The 15721-nt window shown below is 57.3% G+C and overlaps 1 protein-coding gene and 1 long non-coding RNA gene across 2 annotated transcripts; both read right to left on the bottom strand.

The window, feature by feature from the left end:
• Positions 1–2713: 2713 nt before the first annotated feature.
• SIX1 (SIX homeobox 1) lies at positions 2714–5417 on the bottom strand. The gene is made up of 2 exons (XM_075104180.1): positions 4630–5417; positions 2714–3584 (listed from the first exon to the last, which is right to left on the bottom strand). Exons 1-2 carry the CDS (start codon positions 5187–5189, stop codon positions 3296–3298), a joined length of 849 nt encoding a protein of 282 aa, XP_074960281.1. The 5' UTR covers positions 5190–5417; the 3' UTR covers positions 2714–3295.
• Positions 5418–7945: 2528 nt separating this feature from the next.
• On the bottom strand, positions 7946–12063 carry LOC142062134 (uncharacterized). Its single transcript, XR_012662382.1, has 3 exons — positions 11994–12063; positions 11455–11587; positions 7946–8205 (listed from the first exon to the last, which is right to left on the bottom strand). It is a non-coding gene; the product is annotated as an uncharacterized LOC142062134 (long non-coding RNA).
• Between the last annotated feature and the right edge of the window lie 3658 nt (positions 12064–15721).

The following is a 15721-nucleotide window of genomic DNA, read 5'->3' as shown; positions in this document are numbered from 1 at the left end:
TTTCCAATAAGTGCTGAAGAAAAGCCTGCCAGTTCCAGCTTTCTCAGCCTGCTCTCCATTTTCCTTCCATCCTCTCCAGGCTGAATTTAATCCGAGAAGGTTCCTTTGAGCTTTTGTGTGTTGCTGGGGGAGATGTGGGCGCACAAGGGATCGCGTTACAACTTTCATTTCCTGAAATGTTTGAGGGAACATCCAGGGTTTTATCCACACATCAGGCAAAGTTGAGGGCTCGGATTTCAGGTCTTGTCACTCAGCTGTCACCAAACAAATGAGCCTCTCAGAGCTGGAGACGGAGAGAGCTACCTGCTATTCATGACCCTGAAAGCAGGTGATCACTCATGGGAAAAGCAGGTAGAATTAATCATTCCGCTGTTCTCCATTTCCTCCCCTTTTTTGGCTGACCTGGACACAGTGTGAAATCTGTCCTGGGGGGTGAGTGGGAGCGGGTGTAGGGGGGCGAATTAACTCCTTCCTGCCGATGGAAATACAAAGCAGAGCGAGGTGAAAACCAGCCCCGGGCTGCCTCCCCAGGCTGACTTTGCTGTGAAAAGCTTGCTGCGAGGTCAAGCCTAATCGGGGAGAACTCAGCAACCTGTGCCTGGCTTAGCTCCAGGGCCTCCATGCTCCTCCCTGCCCGCTGGCCCCTTCCCCAGCCGGGGGGGGTGTATTTCCAGGGGTGGGGGTTCCCTCAGCATCCTCCATCCCTCCTTGCCATCACCCACCCGTTGGCAACCTCGTCCCTCTCCCTGTTAGGGAAATGGAGGGTCGGGGCGTCGGCAAGGCTCTGCGGCCGGGGGGGCGGTGGGGAGCCACCTGCGCAGTGCTGCGCGGCCCTGCGCCGTCCTGCTCCGCAGCCGTCGGGCCTGACAGCAGCCCCGGCCCGCAGCTCTGCGCCGGGGCGGGGTGGTTTGGGCCAGGGGACACCCCCTGGCAGCTCCCCCCAGCCCCGCCAGTGAGTCCTGCTGCTCCCTGCGCGCATAAAGCTCCTCTGCGCTGTTTGCTTTGAAAGTAACTCCTGTTTTGGGGTTTGCCTGGCTTTCCCGCCGCGCAGGGCTGGGCCCTGGGCAGTATTTATCCTTCCTCTTCACCGAGCCCGTGGCCTGGAAAAAAACACACCCGGAGCCAGAGCTTCTCTCCACCCTCGGGGCGCAGAGCCCGCGGCTGCTCACCCTAAAAATCTCCCTCATTCCCCTGGGGGTTCCCCCCTTTCTGCCCAAAAGGGGAGGCGGGGGGCTGCGCTGCTTCGTGGTGGATCACGGCGGTGCTGGATGAGTCCCAGGGAAGGGCGATGAGGGACCCCGGCTGGGGCAGAGGACGAGGCGAGGCAGGACCGGGGGGCACGGACCGTCCCGGCCCCCAGGTCCCCGCGGGGCTCCAGGCCCCCTCCCAGGCCAGGGTCGCTTCGCACGGATGCGGGGGGTTGGGGGGTGGGGGATTCAGTGCTCCCACCCGACGTCGCGTTTTGACCCGGCTCCACTCACGGTCGTGGATACGCGCAGACACGCAGAAGCGCCCATCCGCCGGATTTGCACCCTCCGCCGGATTTGCACCCTCCGCCCTGCTTCCACGAAGCCGCGTTGGGTCCCGCCCGGGGGGGCCGAGGCCGTCCCCCACTAGCCTCGGCCGTGCCCCCCCAAAGGGTGGTGGGCGCAGGAAGGCCGGCGGGATCCGGGCTGGGCGCCCGGAGGGGGCGGCCGGTGCCGGGCCGGAGGGAGGAGGGAAACCGGGCCCCCCGGCTCCCCCGCAGCCGGAGCCGAGGTGGGGAGACGGATCCGCGGGGAGGGGGGGCTCTGGAGCGTGTCCGGGTGCCGCGGGCCCGTTTGGGGAGTGCGGGGGCGGGACGCGGAGCGCTCCGGCCGGGCGAGACCCTCCTGCAGAGGGTGACATTTCTCCATGGCCCAAGACCCCGAGAATAAACACGGCAGCGACTTAAATAAACACTCACTTAACGATGCAAAACGCTAACGGGGGGGCCGGGGGGGGGGGGGGCCGGGACACCGGCACCAGCGGCCCGGCCGCAGCGAGGCCCCGACGGGGCGGCGGGGGGAGCCGCTCCCTCCCGAGCGGGCGTCCGGCTCCCACGGGGCGACCCCACGCGAGCCGCTCCAGTGGGTCCCCTCTCCCCTTTTCCTTCCTCGGTTAAGAAGGCACCGGCTGCCCACCCCTCTGCGAAGCGCCCCCGATGCAGCCACGTCGCGTGGGGGCTAAGAGCGGGGCAGAGGGGCTCGCCCCTGCAAAGAAAAGCGCAGCCTGGGTGTTCTGCCATCAGCGCGGTTTAATTTAGACTGTTTAGGTACAATAGAAAATAAACCTGAAAGCACATGCGATTTTTTTTTTTTATGGTAACAAATACTCGAGACAGACAGCGTCGTCCGCGGGCTGTCTGCAAGCCGAAGGAGGAAGGCGGCGAGCAGGGACGGACAGAGAAGGCAACGCGGAGCTGGCGGGGCAGCCTGAGGAATACTCGTTCAGGAGGAAACGGCCGTCAAATTATTATTATTATTATTATTATTATTATTATTATCCTCATTTTTAGCCACATCGATGAACTTCACCCCGGAGGAGAAGGAAGCCGGGGACCTCGGGCCCACGGGAGCTCGCTCACCGACTGCCTCGCACAGCCGCAATAAGACATAGGCACTTGTTAAAATCCTAATACTGCAGCTTTTGCCCTCTTCTTTTTTACTTTTTTTTTCTTTTTTTTTTTTTTTTTAATTTAAACTACATCGAAATCTTTCTGGTACGTCTAAATATGAAAACTGTAAACGTAACTTCCCCTCCCTCCTCCCGCTACGACACCGGGCTCGGTACAGCGTTTCACTCCCTCTGCCTCCGTCCCAGCTCCTCGCCGGCCCCGCGGGGACCCGGCCGGGCAGAGGCTGGGGGACCCGGCCACTCCCGCCCCACCGCGCCTGCGGGGCTGCGATTTATTTCGGTGGAATCAGATCCAGCTGGGACTGGGATTTTTTTTTTCCTTTTTTTCTCTCTTTTTTTTTTCTTTTTTGTAATTCCCACTGGGACCGGCTCGTTTGAACTCGAAGGGCTGAGGGTTTCTGCCGCTCTCTGCATTTGGCTACGTGGAAAAAAAAAATTTAAAAATCGTGGTGATAGTGGGAGACGCTGGCGGGGGAACTGGACCAGGAGCCGATGTGGGGTTGTGTGAAAGAGCCGAGAGTCCCGTCAAGAATCAGCGAGTGAGCTGTAAACCCGGGTGCTGTCCTCTATGTACAACCCAAAGCCTCTGTCCCCGAGCAGAACCTCCTCTCCCGATCCTCCGGCTGCCCGCTGCCGGCCTTTAGGATCCCAGATCCACCAGGCTGGACGTGAGGGGTCCCAGCAGCGAGTCCTGGAGCTGGTGGCCTTGGAGGCTGTGAGGGGTCTGGGACGCGGCTAAGCCGCTCAGGGAGTAGCCGGAGCTCCTGGCGTGGCTGAGGTTCCCCTGCAAGAGCAGGACCGAGTTCTGATCCGGGCTCTGGGGAGGAGAAAACTCTTCCTCGGAGCTGGACATGAGGGGTTTGCTCCCATCCAGAGGTGAGAGTTGGTTCGGCTTGTTGGTGGCCGCGTTGTTGTTTTCCGTGTTCTCCCTGCGGAAAGGCAAAAAGAAAAAACAAAACCCCACAACGGGGATGTTACGGCGGGCGGGCGGCTCCGGGGACGGGCGCTGTGCTGATGCCCCCGGTAAATCCTTGGTGTTTTAGTTCACCGTGGGAGCAGATGCTTCTCGGCGGGGGAAAAAAAAATAACGCCTAACATTTTCATAACGGATCGTCCCCATTTCTTTTCATCCTCCTACAAATAGGTGTACACCGCACAGCCCGGTAATTGAGGTGAGGAGGGAAAGTTGAAGAAGAGGAAGGGATTTTGGGGGGAGAGTTTTCTCTTTTTAATTAAAAACAAACAAACAAAAAAAAAAAAAAAAAGAAAGCGCAGCCCGGGGAGGAGCAGGGTGCGGGATTTTCGCCAGGAATCTCGGTGGGGAGGTTGTTGTAGGAGACAAAAAGCGGGGCGATGCCCTCCTGCTCCGCCGGGCCGGGCCGGGCCCAGCCGCCGCCCAGCACCGAGGTTGTCCCGGTGGCCGCCGCGGCTCGGCCCGGCCGGCGCGTCCCCATCGCGGTGTCCCCCCGGGTCCTCCCCTCTCCATCCCCGGGGTGCATCTCTCTCCTCCTCCTCCTCCGGGCTTCGGAGCTACCCTGCCCGATCCCCGGTAATACCGGCATCCCGACCGCTTCCCAGAAGGCTCCGGGGTGGCCTCGCTCCCGGTTTACCCGGGGCGGCGAGCAGCGAACAAAGGCGGCGGAGCGGCCTGGAGGGGCTGCAGAGGGGCTCGCTGCTCCCCCCGGGCAGGTGGGGTCGGGAGGCGAGGAGCGGGGTGGGTCTCGGGTGGAAAACCCACTTGGGCTTCCACGGAGCGGGGAAGGGGTGGAGGGGACGGGACACGCAAGGAGGTTTGGGGAGGGGGGGAAATAATTTAAAAAGAGGGATTTGGAGGGAGCGCGGTATTTTCATCGCTCCATCCCATCCGCCGCCGGGTGTTGGCCGCGCTCCCGGGGCTCCCGGTCGACCCCCGTACGGTGGAGCGGGGGGAAAAGGGGGTACGGGATGGATGGGGAGGAGCGGGGTGGTAAGTACCTTTCCTTGGCCTCCGCCGCTCGGTCCCGCTGCCTCCGGTTCTTGAACCAGTTGCTGACCTGGGTGGTGGTGAGACCGGTGGCTTCCGCCAGCTCCCGCTTCTCCCGGGGGGACGGGTAGGGGTTGTGGGCGTACCATTCCCGCAGCACGCCCCGGGATTTCTCCTTGAAGCAGTAACTGGTTTCCTCGCCGTCCCAGATGGTGCGGGGCAAAGGGAATTTTCGGCGGACGCGGTATTTGCCGACGGCGCCCAAGGGTCTGCCCCGCAGTTTCTCGGCTTCCACGTAGTGCGCCTTCAGCCAGAGCTGCTGCAGCTTGGGGTGGTTGTGGGGGGAGAATTGGTGGCTCTCCAGGATCTTGTACAGCTCGCGGAAGTTGCCGCGGTGGAAGGCCACCACCGCCTTGGCCTTCAGGACGCTCTCGTTCTTGTGCAGGTGGTCGCAGGCCGGCAGCGACCAGAGGAACCGGCCCAACCTCTCCAGGTTCCCCCCTTGCTGCAGCACCTCGCAGACGCAGGCGACCTGCTCCTGCGTGAAGCCAAACGACGGCAGCATCGACATGGCCGGGCGCGGCGGCGGCGGCGGCAGGAGGAGGAGGAGGAGGAAGAGGAGGAGGCGGCTGCGGGCACCCCGCGGGATCGCGGCGGCGGGGAGCCGCCCGCCGGGCGCGGTGTTGGTCCTGGTCCCGGTCCTGATCCTGATCCCGATCCCGGTCCCGGCCCCAGAGTGGGGATGCTCGTCGCGGCGCCGGGGGGACTTTGTCCCCGCTCGGCCGCCGCCGCGCTTAAAGCGCCCGAGCCCCCGCGCCGCGCTGATTGGGCGCCCGCGGCTCGGCCCCCGCCGCGGCTGGGCCCGGCCCGGCCCGGCCCGGCCCAGCCAAGCCCAGCCCAGCCCGGCCCCGGCACGGGCGGGCGGGGCCTGCCGGCGGGGACCCGGCCCCGGCCCCGGCCTCGGCCGCTGCCGCCGCCGCGGCTGCGCTTCCCGCCGCCGCCGCCTCTGCGCGGGTGCGGCCCCGGCGGGGGGAGCCCCGCACCCCTGCCCCGCCGCATCCCGGGGGGAGCCGCTGCCGGCGCACTTTGTCTTGCTTTCTTCCACTCTTCCCCCCCCAACTCCTGCCCCCTCCCTGTCCCCCGTCCCCTGCCAAGCCAGCCCGTATTTAATTACCTTAATGCTGGGGATGAATAAATAATGCTCTAGCGAACGGCTAAATAACACGCGGGGCCCCTGCGCCCCCCTTTCCCCCCCCCCGCCCCCTCCCTGCTTGGCCACGGGGGGGGGTTCCCCGGTGGGGGCGGCCCCGCGGAGCCCCCCCAGAAGCCGCGCAGGCGGCGGGCGGCAAAACTGCACCGACCGGCGGCGCTTTAATTAGTCTAATCCTCATTTGCACACCTCGCTCAAAAGCAATTATTTAAAAAAATTAGAAAACAATTAGGCTGGCTAAGCAAAGCTGCTGTATTGTCAGGAGCGGGGACGGGCAGGGAGATGAGGACAATGCGGTGAGATAAGGGCAGGGGAGCGGTGGGAAGAGGGTGTCTTTACGGCAGTATTTATCTTTGATTAGATAAGTCGAAACCAGTATTTTAAGCACACTCCAGAACGCTTTTGATTCAAGAACGAGTTCTCTCCGCGGATGCTAATAACCATCGCGGGGCTCTTTAAAACCCGTTTGTCTTCACTAAAGACACTCGGATTTATTTGACTTTAAATGCTCCAAGTTAAGAGCAGCGGAGGAGGGCTCCGAGCCGGGGCCGCCGGCCCTCCCGCTGCCCGCTCCCTGCCCGCGATACGATATGGGAAAGGCCAGTCCCGATATTTTCCTAAATCCGGATTGTTTTGGTTTGGTTTGGGGTTTTTTTCCCCCATGTCCTTCGTGTCTCGGGGCTGTTTAAAATAAGCCCCTGCCACCCAGTCTGACAGTGCCTTTACTATGTACGCTGGAGTCAGGGCGCTTCCATATCCCATGACCATGTGTCTGGTAATTTTCCCTTGCCATTTTATTTTAGTACTTATGATGTTGCAGATGAAGTCTTAAAGAGCTGCAATGTCCTCCCAGAAGGAATGTCTGCTTGGAACAGATCCTTATTGACAAGGCAGCTGTGTGGGGACCGGAACGGAGCCTTAAACCCGGCTCTAAAATGAACTAATACCCTAAAGTCTGGAGCAAGTGCGCAGAATTACAGCGCAAGGGCTCGCAGCCGCCCGCGGCCGCGTCCTGGAGAAGCAGTGCCCTGCCCAGCCCGAGAGATGGGCTCCCCCGTCCCTCCTTTGGGTTGTTATCATTTTTTATGGTGGTTTTTGTTGGTTTGTTTGTTTGTTTATTTGTTTTATTAAGGTGCTCATCTCGGGAACAGCACGGACCTGAGGTCTTCAGAATGACGAGGAGACAAATGCGAAGCGGGGCTGAGGAAGCTCCTTGCCATCTTTACGAGAGCGGTTTTCTTGCCCTCACTTTTCTCCTCTTTTACTTTTGTTTTTCCCCCTTTAAAAGGCCGACCGAACCAAACACCCCTGTTGCTGGGAATAAGCAAATGCTCCCGGCGGGGCTGACAGGGACGGGCGAGGGCTGAGCCGCGGCTTCTCCGCGATTTCCGAGCGGGACTTCATCCTTCCGTGCCACCAAAATTCACACGAGAAGGGGACAGACTCGCCGGGGTCTACTTGGGAGTAACGCTCTGCAGGCGGGGAGCGGCTCAGCGGCAGTGTTAATCATTGCCCGGGGCTTGGTTTTCCTGAAAATTGGAAATCTTTCATTTTAAACCACGGAAAGAGGTAAATGAATTCCCAAACGGCCCCATCCCATTTAGTCCTTGAAAATCACCCAGAAAAAATAGTTTCGAGCCTATCCAAAAAAAAAAAAAAAAAAAGGCAGATACAAATAAGTAAATTACTAAATAACAAGACAAGGGCACGGAGCCGCCGGCGGCTGCTTCCCCGTGGGCTGGTTTTCGGCAGAAGAGGAGCAGCCCAGCGGGCTCACCCCGCTTCCACCCGGGCACATCGCCTACCTTCGCCCCCCCACGTGTGTTTTGCGGGGCCAGGGCCGGGGCTCGGCCCCTCCGCGCCCGCGGGGGCCTCCGCGCCTCGCCGCGCTGCCTGGGGCAGCCGCCGGCTCCCTCTGCGCGGGGAAATTCCTTTATTCCCTTATTTATTCGTTGCAGGGTTATAAAGCGCGGAGCGGGGGTGGAGGCGGATCCCACACGATGCTCTGCGGGTTTTCCTCGATTTCGCCAGAAAACCCCAAACAAAGCGGCAAAAATAACCCTAACGCGACTCCCATCTACCCCCCGACCTTAGAAATAAAGCTCTTCCCCAACGGAAAATAAATTTAATTTTTTTTTTCTTTAAGCGTGGGGGTCTGAGGGAAACAAATGACGCGACAAAATAAAACCAGAGGCTTTCCCCCCAACCCGGAGCCCAGTCTCGGCGTGGGGATAACCGGGGCTGGAGGCTGGGAGCCGGCGGGGCAGTAACACAACGCTGCGCCTTCCCGAACCTTTCGAAGGCGAAATCCAAAACCGACCCATTAAGTCAATGAGGTTTGTGTTGTAGAGGGCTCCTTTCCCATCCACTTGCTCTTCTGAAAAATAGATCGCATTTCGTTATCTCGAGTGAGGATCTGCAACGTGATACCGGATCCGCGCTGCCTTCCCCGCCGCATGCGAGGCGCAGGAGACAGCCAGCTTCCCCCGCTCATACCCCAACAATAAAGGATTTGTATTTTCTTTCTCTCCCTCTCTTCCCCTTTATTACTCTATTTTTTAATGAGGAACGACAAGTCCCCCTCCACACACATCCCTCTTCTCCTGCAGGAGCCTTTGGCCCGACGCGCCTGCAAACCGGTGCGACCTTTAATTACTTGTTGGTAAATCGCCCTCCAGACACCTGTAAAAACAAAGCCGGTGGCCGTGGGGCGGGGGCCCTGTCCCTGTGTGTGCCCCCCCCGCCCCGGGGTCCCCCCGCACCCCGCGGGGTCAGGCCGGGCCGGGGCTGCCGGAGGAGGGACGGGACAGGATGGATTGGGATGGAATGGAGTGGGATGGGTGGGATGGGATGGATTGGGATGGCATGGGATGGTGGGGCAGGATAAGGACAAGGATAAGGATAAGACCTTCCCGGCGAGGTGGCGGGGCGATCCCCAGGGCACAAAGGGCTCTTTCTTCTCACACTTACCGGGACATTTTTCAAAGGATTAGAGATGATCACGCGTTGGGTTTTTTTTCCTTCCGAGGGCCGATACGTCTTTCTGTCCCTGTGGCGTGTCCTGCCCCCCCCTTATTTTCTCCGGCTTTTGCCGTAGGACCCCCCTCCCCGTCCTCCCCCCTCCCCTAATGTACCTCCTGGATGCTGATTCTTTTAAGCTACGAAGAATTTCCTTTTGGGAGGTGAAACCCTCCAGCTCCTCCTGTTCAGAGGAAAGTGCTAGTGATGGTAATACGGGGTGACACTAAATAAACAGTTAAAGCAGGGCTGGAAAGATGGAGTTAATTATCCAGTGAGCTACATTTAAACCGAGACCAGGAGGGGCTGATTTGTTTTGGCGCAGGGAACTGAGAAGGAGACAAGCCACCGAGCTCTCCTTGCTCCTCTTTGGAGGCTCCTTAACTTGTCCTTCTTGTCGCCGGCCCGGGAACCGGCTTCCTTCAGTCCGGGACCCCCGGCCGCCCACACACACCCCCGCCCCGCCAGGGTTGGAGGGGCTCGGTGCTTGGGAGCCGGCGATTTCAGGGGGTCCAGAAGTGTTCGATTTTTTTTCCCCCATGTTTGTTTGCCTTTTGCTCCCCAGAAGTTAGATAAATTCTCGTCTGCTGCTGGCCGGTGCCTGTGCTCCTCAGGTAAGTGCGTATGAGCAGCAGCCCCGCGATGCGCCTTGGTTTTGTTTTCCTTTTTTTCCGTTTTTTTTTCTTTCTTTCTTTCTTACTTTCTTTCTTTCTTTTTTTTTTTTTTAATTTTCCCTCCTCCTTCCTTCTTTTTCCCCTCATATATGTTTTTTTTTAAAGAAGTCTGATATTAATAATCCCCGTATGCCCCTCTTTCCGGGTCATTACGGTACTGCTGGTCTCTAATCAATCCTAATGCGATGGCAATTGGAGTCTCTGATGAATGCATCTCAGGTTTCTTGTAATGGCTCTACCACATTTTCCTGGACCTCCTTCTTTAACCTGAGATGCCAGGGGGACGTCTCCGTTCTCAGCTGCTGATTACTTCAAGATGTTTGGGCTGGTGTGGGGAGAGAGGGAGCGAGCGAGGCAGTCTGCCCCTGAGTAAGCTGGAACTGAATTGGATGAGCCGTTCCCTAAATCAAAGGACAACGGCGGGGTTTAACTCCTTTTCTGCACGGAAAACCCGCCCGTTTGCCTTCCAGCCGGCACCGGCTACGCTGCGCCTCCGCCGCGTGTTCGCACCCGTGTGCGTGTCACGACCCCCGGATGCCCACGCACCTCCGGGGCGGGCAGCTCCCCCCATTAGCCGCCGTCCCCCCACGCAAAGGAGGGGAACTCCCCATCCCCTCGCACCTCCCCAAACCCCGCGGTGCCGCTGGGGGGCTCCGTTTGCCCCCCCCTCCCCACGCGGGGAGTGGGAGCCCCCCGCGGGCGCGCAGGGACCGCACAGCAGCGGCGCGTTATTAGCGAGGCGATTCGCATTTTGGCGGCATTGTTTTCCTTCCCATTTCTCAGCAAAATGGCATTTGCCGTAACCCGAGACAATGATAATTGCAATTCCTGGCCATTTTTTTTTATTTTTCTTTTTTCTCTCTTTTTTTTAATAAGCTAACGCGGCTGGAGGGAGGCCGGGGCCGCGCTGGGCTGCCGTGGGATCCAGCCCTGTTTCCCCGTCCCCGCGAGGTGCGGCTCCTCCGTGGGAGAAAAAAACACGCTCTGGCTGCCCCCCTCCTGCCCCTCTGCGGCATATGCCCCGGCGCCACCCAACACGCGTGGGCAGCTTTGTTTGCGCTCCTGCGAAATGAGAGTGTTCCGGGAGCGGGGAGGGAATAAGTATTTGAAACGAATAATTTAATATTTCTAGGCCGGGACGCGATGTAAAAATTAATCCCCGGCAGAAAAGCAGCGAGGCTGAAGGACAGACCCTTCCCCCGCGGGTTTGGCCCTGGGTGGGGAGGCAGGACCGCGGCCGCACGTGGGATAAGTGTACCGCGTGGGGGGGGGGCAGGTCTCCTCGCAACACCTCAGCAGTGCCACATATGCCATAAATGAATCGTTCGCAAAACCGAAAGGAACCAAGGACGCCTCCTCCGCGCCCCGGGAGCCTTACGCAGCCCCACGCGGGACAAAGCGCAGGCGCGGAGGGGCCGCCAGCGGAATCCTGCGCGCTGCTCGGAGCCGCGGGAAGGGGGCGGAGGGAGCCCCGGGCCAGCGGCGCTGCACCCCCCGCCCGCACCCACACCGTGCACACGCTGCAACACCCACTCGCGTGTACAGGCTCGGGTGCGCACCCAGCCAACCCTTGCACCCCGCCCCCCGTGTGCACGCACATCTGCGTGCGCTCCCCGCGTGCTGCCACCCCAACGCCCACCCGCGTGCACCCGCCCACGCGTGCCCACTCTCACCCGCGAACGCACGCACTCGCTCCCACGTGCGTACAGACGCTCGTGTGCACGGTCCCTCGCGTGTGCCTGCAGACCCCCGCCCGCACCCCCGCGTGCACGCGCCCGTCCCTCCGCGCGCACACCCACTCACGTGCTGGCATACACCCGTGCGCACACGCGCCGAGCCGTGTGAACGCTTCCACAGCGCTCTGTGCACCTACCCACCCACGTGTCCGCGCCCCACCCACGCGTGCACCACCCACACACATCAGCGACACCCACCCGAGAGCACACGGCCCTCCCCCACGCGTGTCTGGGGCAGGAAGGCGGGTGCTCGGGAGCGGCGTGCGAGCGGGTCCTCTCCATCCCTTCCTTAGTGACGGCTGGGGCAGGGGGGCGCTGGACACCGGGAAACCTGCAAAACCCCCCCAGTCGTTCTATATTTGCCAAAAAAGAAAAGGGAAAAAGGAGGGGGGAGCGCGGTGGTGGTTGATTTCTTCTGCAAGATGTTGCAATGGTTTTCGTGCAAAACGCTGCAAAAATATTTAAAATTTCAGAAACCAAAGAGCTGATTTGGAAGGGGGCTGCCACGCTCCGCCCCCCCCCCGCTGCCCCTGCCCGTGGGGGACAGCCCAGGGTGACCCTGCTTCGGGGGGACTGAGGCGGCCCTAACAGCCCCTCACCCCCTCCCACAGGGCCCCCACCGAGGCCCGGCCGCCTCGTCCCAGTGTGATGGGGGGGTGCAAACCCGGCCCTTTTCTGTGTATCTCATGCTCGCCCTCTCCCTACACCACCTTCAAGCCCTAACGCGTATCCCCCACCTGGGCAATGCAAAGGGCATAATCCGTGCTCGGAAGCGGGTGCTGCCCGGGGTCGGCAGGGCGGCAGCGGGGATGGGGGCAGGATTTCCATACTGGGCTCTGTTTGCCTACGCGCTTTGCATTCGGGCACTGAACAAATATTTTCATTGCTGTGCTGGGGGATTGTGCCGGTTGAGACTGGGCCAAGGGAAGAGGCACCCTCAACCCCTTGGATGGGGGCGCATGTGGTTTTGGGAGGGCGGCCAGGCCCTGCAGCAGGGCAGTGGGTGCCTGCCTGCGGGGATAAGGGGTTGGGGGGGCCCGTCCTGCACCCGCCGCCTCGGTGGGTTTCTGAGCGAGCTGCAAGAAAGGGACCTTTCACCTCTCATTAGTGATGCCATCAGTGGCTTGGCAGAGCGGAGCTGAGGTCATGTTACATATGGCACACAGTCTGTTCAGCGCCGGCAACGCCAGCTTTGAAATTTTAGAGAGGGGAAAGGTCACCTTGCGTAAGCCGAGGTCTGGGGGTCCTCCGCTCTGTCTGCGCCCTGGGTGGGTCTCCATATGCCTCCAGCGTCGCCAGCCTTGCTCTGTCTGGCCCTGAGAGATGCTCAGCCCATGTTCTCTGCCTCCTGAATTTGCAGGGAATCACTGAAACGAAGGGAATACTTTGATGCTGCCTTTCCTTTTCCCTTACAGAAAGTCTCTCCCAGCACTGTTATTTTTTTTTTTTCTCCTTTCTCTTCCCAGCATAAAACTGTCTCTAACGACTGATTATTTTTTCAAACAACATATAATGCAGCTTTCCAAGAGAAAACGAGTTGTCTCTCTTTATCAGCAGATCTGCCCAGACGGTGAAGTTTACCTTTCTCAGACCCGAGTATACAATTTCATAGACCTTCAAAACTGTCGTGCTTCCATGGTGATTCAAACTTCTCGCTCCTGAATCTTGCTGGGGTATTTCAGGTTTCGTGCCACTGGATCTTAGAAAAGCACAGCTGTGCAGTTGTATTTCTTTCATCTGAAGAGCAGAAAAAAAAGCAAACCCAATATATTTTGTGTTTGGAAATATATGACACATTACGTTAAATTAATTCCTGGTGTAATTCACTATGTTGAATTTCGGCAGGATCCTGTTGGTGCTTCATCTGGAATGATTCCGAGGTGGTGACTGCGGGGAAGAAGTTTCCCTTTTCCCAAGTGTGATGGCTGACAGTGTAAGTTCATGCCCCTTCTCAGCCCCGCAGCAGAATCATGTTTTGCAAACTTTATTTTTTAAATACAAGGGGTCTGATTCTTTAGCCCTTAAAGTAACTTGGATGGGAGTTTCTGGCATGCAGCTGTTGCAGAGACATCTTCAAAAGGACATTTGCTTCTACGCAGGTCATCACTAAAAAGGCTCTAAATGAAATAGATGCTTATCTTGGGAATCCTTGAGAAGCTGGAGCTGAACCAGCACGCAGTGCAGATTCAAGATACACCTTTCCGCCTGCTCCAGTGAGGCATCCAAGCAGCCACATTAAAGGGAGCTTGTTCCGATTTCCTACTAATAGGGTACTTGTGTGGATTTTAATTTTTAAATAGGAATAGTCTTCCGCTGCTGTCCAAGAGAGGAGTTGGGAGGAGAGGTAGGAGGCGGCTTATTTTCAGAACTAGAGATGCTGAGATCTGTCTATGGTTTTTGTCACAAATGATGTTTTCATAGCATCGGGCTAAACTGCACTCCTAGTTACTGAGTGCAAACCTGTCGATTTAAATGGAGTTCATTGCATGTGGGAAGGGGATTTAACCATAATTTTCCGCCGCTGTCTCATCACTGTAGTCTGAAGAAAGCAACATATGTATAATGGTAGCTGAGATGCAGGAGGGGTAGAAGCTTTCTACCAATGAGAACCACATTAAATAATTAATTCCCAATTGCCTTTCTACATTAGAGCTTTCAGCTAAAAAAGCCAGTCGGCTTTGTAAGGCCCCAGGCAACGAAACATTTGGTGCATTGTCGGTCCAAAAGTGGAGGTAATAGATATCCAGGGCGGGCTGGAAAAGTGCTACCATTTGCGTATTCCAGCTGCGCAGTCTCATTCCTCATCCCCTCCTTTGCCTTACTTAAGTTTGACAGGACAGCATCTCTTCCGAGGTGGCTCCTGAGGAAGCCGAAAGTGTATTTATTTTACTGAGACCAGAGGAACTTAATGTTGGAGTCTAAAAATGGAGTATATAAAATTTGGTCTCTCTTTTATAAGCAGACTAAATTTGATGGGTTAATAAGAAAAGGAATGAATTTCCCCCTCCTTTCCCATTTTCCCCCTTTGCCCCATCTGCAGGTCCCCCCCAAGCTCAGCCTGTCATCTCAGGTCAGGTTGGGATCTTTCGGGCTCGTACATCATTCGCAATAAAGATCTTGCCATGAGAAATGCGTTAACAAGCCTTTTGATGTGCAAGTCATCGGAGACTGCTCCGCTCACCTTCTGAGATAAATATACCTGTGCGTGTGTGTATAAAGCTGAAGAAGAAAAGGAAGCATTAGAATAAATTGCCTGGGGAGGTGGGAGATTCTCTGTTAAAAACAGGTCTAGACAAACATCTGTCAGAAAATACCGATGTGTATTTGAACCTGTCTTGGAGCTGGAGAAAAGACTGAACCATGCTGTCAAGTCCTTTCCAGCCCTGAGAGACCATAGGAATATACCTGTAGAAATGAATGTGTGTGTAGGTGTATATATATTGATGTGTGTTCATATATATGTACATATTTCCAAACTTTCACTGAAAAGCTCTTGGCTTCCATGATATTTTGTGGCAGTGAATCCTATATGCTAATTACACACTGGTTCGCTGTCTCTCAGTTTCATTACATTTGAGTTTCAGTTCCATTTAATTTAATGTCCTTTGTGTCTCCAGCAGATCAGATCACGGTGTCTAATCTATTGGCTCTATTTTTCTCCCCTCCACTTCAGCTCTTTTCATACCAAGTGAAGCCCCTTCAGTTCTGGGAGCTTTTCGGCGATTCCTCTTACTCCCAAAGCACACCTGTGAGTCCGCTTGGGGTTACACTTCTTGAGGTAAGGTTATGATAGTAGAAACTTACCTTTATTACTAGATGCAATAGGTGGGTGCCTAGAGAAGCTGTTGGGCTGAGCAAGAGGACAGAATGAAAGATTTGGGCTTTTTAAATTTTTCCTTCTGTACAAAATAACTTTCCAAAGCACCCTTGGGCTTTAACGATGTGGCCACAGCCACTGCTGGCACCCCTATAACATCCTTCCAAGCATGCAAACCTCAGCAGGACTGCTGGAGCTGCACGCTGCGTTTGAGGAGTGCATTGGCAGCTTGCTTGTGTGTATGCATGGAGGACAGGGAGTTACCAAGGGCCAGGACTTGCAGTTCTTTACACAGGAGCCAATATGACATACTTCTTTAATATTTACTTGAAAGCGAGTTTTTATCGCTGTGACACGTGGAGGTTCCCCCAAAGACGGGGTCCTGTGCAACTCAGCATTGGAGATAGAGGAGAGGCTGTTCCATGACAGAAAGCTTATACTCCAGGTAGGTGAAAAAGAGTTTTGCAGGGCTGGTGTGGAGGAAACTATACAGTAATTCCTGTCACTAGCCCCAGAGCACACCTGCACCAGGCGATGCTCATAGTCCCTGCGACACCTCCACCTCCCAGAAGCTGTGCCCTTGGATGGCGAAGCACCGCTACGCCTCCCTGGTGAGTGCTGGGTGGAAGCCTGAGGTGCTCCAGTGGG

This window comes from Phalacrocorax aristotelis, chromosome 9 (genome assembly GCF_949628215.1).
Source record: "Phalacrocorax aristotelis chromosome 9, bGulAri2.1, whole genome shotgun sequence".
Classification (NCBI taxonomy): Eukaryota; Metazoa; Chordata; class Aves; order Suliformes; family Phalacrocoracidae; genus Phalacrocorax; species Phalacrocorax aristotelis.
Note: the sequence above shows the minus strand (reverse complement) of the source record. Positions and strands in the feature narration are given on the sequence as shown.